General features: G+C 36.2%; 1 protein-coding gene across 1 annotated transcript; it reads right to left on the reverse strand.

The window, feature by feature from the left end:
• On the reverse strand, positions 408-5,671 carry LOC109223077 (microfibrillar-associated protein 1-like). Its single transcript, XM_019387340.1, has 3 exons — positions 4,775-5,671; positions 2,919-4,198; positions 408-842 (listed from the first exon to the last, which is right to left on the reverse strand). The coding sequence occupies exons 2-3, from the start codon at positions 4,097-4,099 to the stop codon at positions 731-733; spliced, it is 1,293 nt and encodes a 430-aa protein (XP_019242885.1). The 5' UTR covers positions 4,100-4,198; positions 4,775-5,671; the 3' UTR covers positions 408-730.

The following is a 6,771-nucleotide window of genomic DNA, read 5'->3' on the forward strand; positions in this document are numbered from 1 at the left end:
AAGGGATAAAGCAACCCTAAAAGCGACTCAAACAATTTTATCATGAGTTTTATTATGTAGCAATCACGTAAGTCATAACTCTATATATTCCATTACATAAAGAAACAAGACTAATAAATAGGCAAATGTACTGAAAAGTTATCATGCTTAGGAATGAGAATAGGATTGTGAAAGCAAAAACACTCAATGTAATATATATATATATATATATATATATATATATATATATATATATATATATATATAGAGAGAGAGAGAGAGAGAGAGAGAGAGAGAGAGAGAATATAAAAGTGAATTACGGTGAATTGAAAGCAAAAACACTCATTTGCTTTTATTTTTATTTTTTATGTAGCTTATGGAAGTGTCAAACTGAAGCAAACATGAAAAACCGGTTGGGCATAAAATGGTTCAAGAAAACTAATCATGCTTTTTGTTGAGCATAATGAACATACAGAGACCAAGTTTCGCTCATGCTTTTTAAACAGCAGGTCTCAATAATTGAAAAGCGGAACACCATATATGCCCTAACACATGAATTTTCAATAAGGATAATTAGAGAATTCTGCTAATTAGCCATACACACACAGCTACCCTCTGCAATTCAAATAACTTCGCACAAGAGCTACAAATGACATTTCAATGTAACAAGCAAAATAGAAAGACAGCTATGCTTAGAAGGATCTGAGAGCAAAATCATGAGCACAAGCGAGAACAAGACTATAATACCGCTTCACCGAGTCTCCCAATCCTTCAATTTCTTACCCTTAGGCTTCGCAATAGGAGCATTAACAGCAGCCATTTTCGCATTGTACTTGGCCCGAAGAGTGTCATTGTACGTCCACCTGCGCAAAAAGCAATAGTCAATTAATAAGTGCAAACATTGTTACCAGAGTCATACATAGATAAAGCTGGACACTGAACAAGAAAGCATAAACAATACAATACATTGAAGTTTTTGAAACAGTTTGCATATCTTCCCTTTTCAACTTCATCTCCAAAAGGAGGACATTCAACTAAGAAATATACACACACGCATCACCTAACTGAGATAGTGAAAAGTCAAATAAGAGTAGTCCTCCTATTAGCCAGCAAATAAGAGCATTCAATTGGCTAAGGCAAAAGAGTAGGTATGATTTCATCACAGCAGAATAAGCAGTCTTAGTATTAGACGGAGTATAGCAGGGCTAGATGGGAAGTCTTCAATGAAAACAGACGTCTTGGTCAAATGACAAATATTAATATACTTCCTCTCAGTTCAAGCATGCCACCCAAGCCAGACGTCAAATGGAGGGGACCTGGATGCCAGGCATTTTCTTTCTTCTGGCCTAAGCTGAAATCCAAATGCTCCAAGCTAATATGCTATATTATAGGCTCTAAAGGCATTACTTGACAGAAAAGAGTACTTTTATTTACTTCATAATAAGGTAGTAGTAATTTTACTAATATGAAAAAAAATGCTTATATTTTGGGGAATCACCTTTCCAAAAAGAACTTACTGAACAGGAAGGAAAATAATGTGTACCATTATCTGGCTAATGTAACAAACTTCTAAGTTTCTCCTGAATGACTTTGATAAGCAAATCTGTTTTCTCCTATGTATGACATTTTTAAGTATTTCATTTTAATACATGACTAGTCATGCAGGTAATTCTGTAGGGAATTTGAAGGTAAAACTGAGAAAGCCTCTAAAGTTTATCCACACTCTCACTCCCACACCTCTAAACTCGTTTCGAGACCCAAACTCTGAACTCCCAGTCACAACGTTCCTCTGCTATACGAGGCTTTTGTTTCTTTTCCTACCCAGCGACAGGTATATTAACATGATAAAAGCATCCCAGCCATCAAAACAGAATGCAAGAGCATTTCCAAAGGAACAGAGAGAAAAGAATGCACCTGTCACTGATAATTAGGAAAAGATCAACCACTTTGATAGCACCATGACTCAAAATAGGCAGCCTAAATTTTCAAGGCCCCAACAATTTTAAATCGATCTATTTTCTGTACTTGATGGCTTCAATGCTAGAAGTACAACTCAGACAAGAAACATGTGCGTAGACAATCGAACTCTTCCTATTCATTCCCCAAAATGCACTTTTAATTAGAAAATTCTCCTTTGGAATCCTCTCTCAGCCACCACAATTTGTATCACACTAAATTCCACCTATAATCTGATACACATAAGACAAACCTCTCTACACCCTGAGATGTGCATCACTCTCTCTCAAGACCTTTGGCTAGTTATTTTTTAATCACTTTACTCGCCAGGGTAATACTTAAGAAACTCAACCAAGAGAAGGTCATCAATCTAGCTTGCAGGAATCCATCAGCATATAAGACAAGGCCCATGGGCTCATCTCAACCCTCCTCCCCTGTCCCCATCCAATAAAAAGAGAAAAAGAAGAAGTACAGAACGAGAGAGAGGGAGCAGCTGTCATCAGTTGTAAGACACACTCCAACTTGGTGCATACAAGTCGTCCACTTCATAGAGGACCAGCTAAGACTCCTGATACTAAGTTCACAGATTTAGAGCTGTTATTCTCCTAATAATTCGCAACCCTGAAACATCTGAAGTATGACTAAATATACAATTATTATGTACTTCAATTTTGTCCTTTGCTTTACACTAAATCCAATTCGAGATTCCAGCAATTGAAAGGTATACAGTTTCAAGAAAATTCAACATGCTAACAAATACAAACTGTGACATCCCTTCAACCAAAGTAAAAGAGCAGCTATGTTGTTCAAAGCCTGTGAAAGTCACTATTCCGTTGCACTGAAACCAATAAATCAAATGCTAATGTGAAACAAACAACTGGACACAATGAAGCATGGATTATTTAGAAATGCTAATCCAGTTGATCTATATGACAGATTGATTGAAAGATGAGCAGGTAATATAGAAGGTTTATGGTACTTACGGGTTGTTCCAATCAGTTGTATCCTCATTGACAAGATGTGTCCATTTTGTCCTTCCACTACGACCAAAGTGTTTAACCTGCATGACTTTTGGTAGTATGGACTTATCCAACTTATCCTCCCCTGTTGGTGCAGAGAAATCACGGTGGTATATATTATCAGCACCAGAAGTTCCAGCGGTGTCATCAGGATCTGACTGGAAGAAAGCACCCTTGTGGTAGTATTTCTGCATAAACTTCCACTTCTGCTTGGGTGGTGGGGCAGGTTTCGGGTTTCTCCTCTCCCACTCCTTCCTCTCTTCTTCCGTCATGTTTCTCACCCTCTCTATTTCTTCCCTCTCCTTCCTACTAGACTCCCTGTCGTCCCTCTCCCTCTTGATCCTAGCAATTTCTCTGGACTTCCAAGCTTCGTATTCTTCAGCCTCATTCACCTCATCATCAGTATCTACATCAGCAATATTAGCTTCCAGCTCCAAATTTTTCTGAATTATTTCTTCCTCACGTATCTTCTCAACAACTATTTGCTTTGTTTCAACTTTTCTCTCCTCTAACCTCTTCTTCACTAACTCCTCGAGAGCTCGTTCCTCTGCCTCACGCTTCTCACGCTCATCTATGGTGTCTCTCTCAGATTTTGGAACAAAAACTGGTTTCACCATTGCTATCCCTGTTGTTTCTTCCTCTGATTCTGTCTCATATTCTGACTCTTCTTCCTCCTCTTCCTCTGCCTCCTCTTCTTCTTCCTCTGGCAGAGCTTCTTCCTGTTGCCTCTGAAGATTTTTTTCCTTGATTCTCCTCCTCCTTTCGTCCAATGCATCTTCATCATCCTCCTCAAATTCCATTCTTTCCAGTCTTCTATTTTCCTCTTCTATGGTTGAAACAATCTCTGCTTGCCGGATGCGTCGATGATCCGCTCTGATTTCCTCACGATTATCAACTCTACTCTCTGCCAGTCGACGCAGCCTTGCATCATCCTTTCTTGCAATGTCAGAACCGCCCTGGCTAGGAAAGGCTTTCTCAAGCGCTGCTTCCCTGGTCATCCTAAGATCCTCATCTTTTTCCGCTTCATCTGCCCACTCAGGAGCTTTACCAGGCCAGTATCTTTTCACTTTTGTTTGGCCAATTTTACCCCTGAGCTTTTCCCTAATTGCGATAATTGTGTCACTTACACCAGCTGTAACAGACATTTTTACAACAAAAAGAAGCCCCTTGAAGAAAATGGTATGTTAACTAAGTAGTGGACGCTTAATCTGCTTCAAGCCTCCGAACGCAATGATATAATCTCCCTGATACGAAGGAAAAAAAAGGATAATAAATTAGATGAGATTACATGTGTGTGTATATAATATCTTCTTCTGACCACTGCTACACAGAATTTCAAAAACAACCACATCACAACCAATGCATATCTGCATAACTAATCAAGGAGAGTGCCTGGCAGAACTTATACTTGTCAAAAAAAAAAAATTGAGATGGGTAATAGCTTAGGGTTAAATTAACGCTGAGAAGACCTTGCAATCATGAAAGTAAAGGCCTTTGAAGGGCAGTGAAGCAGGTAAAAACATTTTTTAATTCCTTAGTTCTTGTCCTCTTGAATATAAAACCCTAGTCCTTCTTCCACAACGGAACCCTAAAACCAATTACGAGACAAATACTAAAATCACCAACTCAAAACAAACTTAAATTACAGTAATTGAAGAATTTTTATAAGAAAATCCAGTCATATATACACAAGATATATTTGTTTATGAACAGCTCATCACTCTAGACAATAACCACACTATGCTTCAACGAATTCAAGCATTCATAAAAAGCAAACGTATTAAGAAGGGAAAAAATCATTAAGCGAATCAGAAACTCACCTTAGACTCAAAACGGGTGATGAAATAGCCGGAGATCCGCGTTAAGAATCGGCTCGCTCGATAATGGCGGTCTTCGACCAGAGGAACACTCCGAATCGTAAAAGCAAAATTTTACACCTTCTGCCCTATTTATATTTTATACCCAGGTAAATCACTTAACCTTAAAAAACAAATTAAAAACTTAACCCATTATAAAAGACGAAATGCATAAACGGCGCTCGCACGCCCTATTTTTTGTGTATTACAATTGCGGATGACTTGTCAAACGGACAAATCATTAAATGACATGTGTATTTGTTTTATTTTAAAAAAATTATCTATTAACTTTCCTACCCAAAGAACATCTGTCCACCCTAAAAATTGGTTACCATGGCTGCCAAAACCTCCTACATGTTTTTTTTTTTTTTCTTTCTCAAACCCAAATCAAAAATCATCCTAACCCATTTAAATGAAGATTTTCACTAGCAGAACCATCTCGTCTCCAGCCCTTCCTCCTCGTCTCTAGTTTTCTTCAGCAACTATTTTGCAGAAGAGGGAAATTTGCAAAAAAAAAAAATAAAAAAAATCAAACACACCGCTCACCCTTCTTCAATCGGAGTTTCACTTCAATAATTTTTTTCTTTTTATGGAAGAAAAACCTCTTTCTTGTGTTTCGGTCCCTTGATATTGAGTAAATGCAACAGATTTGAGTTCGATCTTAATCCTTTGAATCATGTGGGAAAGGTGAATTAGCTTACCGAATATTTTCCTGATTCTTATCAAAATGAAAAGTGGTTGGCTTAGCTGAATCGACAGTGATGTTAAAAACACATTTACTAATATTTTGAGAAAGGTAACAAAAGGACAGATGTAGATTAATTCTTTATTCGAATATTTGAAGGAGCTAAGTTGAGCATTTGTGGTTTCTGTTTGCGTGTTTTGAGTCGTAGCCTAAATCACTCAAGCTGTTCCAACTAGAAATTCATGGCTGCTTGGATCGGATTGTTCATTGTTGTAACTGATTAAAATTTAAAAATGTGGATTTTGTTTGATTTAGATGTGGTGAAGAAGAGGTTTGGTGAAGATGAAATATTTCGGGAAGAAAGTGAAATTAATGTGTAGAAAATAAAATATAATGGACCCACATAAAATAAAGTTAAATTTAAAAGAAAGAGAAAAAAACCTTATTTTTGAGGGTTTCACGCGCTTAGAATTGAGTATAAAGCACACACTTTGCCATGTCAGCGTGAAGGGTTCACGAGGTCGTACTTTAGTGGAGAAGAAGTGTCCAACTGAAAATAGGCTCGGTGTTCAGTTGGTCGTTGAGGACAACTTCAAGGGGCCGTTTATATATTTCGCGTTTAAAAAACGCACCTTTATTTTTCTTTCTAATACAAAGATACCCTTATTTTGGGTGAAAATCATTTACACATCGCAATTTTATTTTAAAAATTAAACTCCCCCTAAACATTGAACAATAGTCATTCTCCCCCCTTAATACCTATTTTACCCTTAGATATCAACCTTTTTCTTTTCTTTTGTTTACTTTTTAAAATCAAGAGATTTTCCTTTTATTTTTTAAAATTTATATAATAAAAGTACTTGTAGAAAGAAGGGTNAAAAACTATTTCTGAGACGAAAAGAAGAGTGAGAAATAGTAATTAAGTAATATGCTCTATACTGAAATAAATAAGCAGAGTAAAAATAATTTAATTTTATTTATAGCAATCGAAGATCTAATATATATATTTATGAAGTGACAACAAAAGTGAATAAAAATTTTATAAATATATTTCAATGCAAGTAATACAAAATAATTAATAAAAATAGAGATAAATTTATAATAGAATTTTATATAGATAAATGAGTTTTGATCGTCATTAATGTTTGACCAAAAAAATATAGATCTTGGTTCAACCAATTAGATTTATATGAAGAAAAGTTAATCTTTGTTAAAATTAATATCCAAAAGATAAAATTATCGGTGTCAAGGCAAAACGACTAGTATATTTTGTCTA

The sequence above is a fragment of the Nicotiana attenuata genome, chromosome 1 (assembly GCF_001879085.1).
Source record: "Nicotiana attenuata strain UT chromosome 1, NIATTr2, whole genome shotgun sequence".
Classification (NCBI taxonomy): domain Eukaryota; kingdom Viridiplantae; phylum Streptophyta; class Magnoliopsida; order Solanales; family Solanaceae; genus Nicotiana; species Nicotiana attenuata.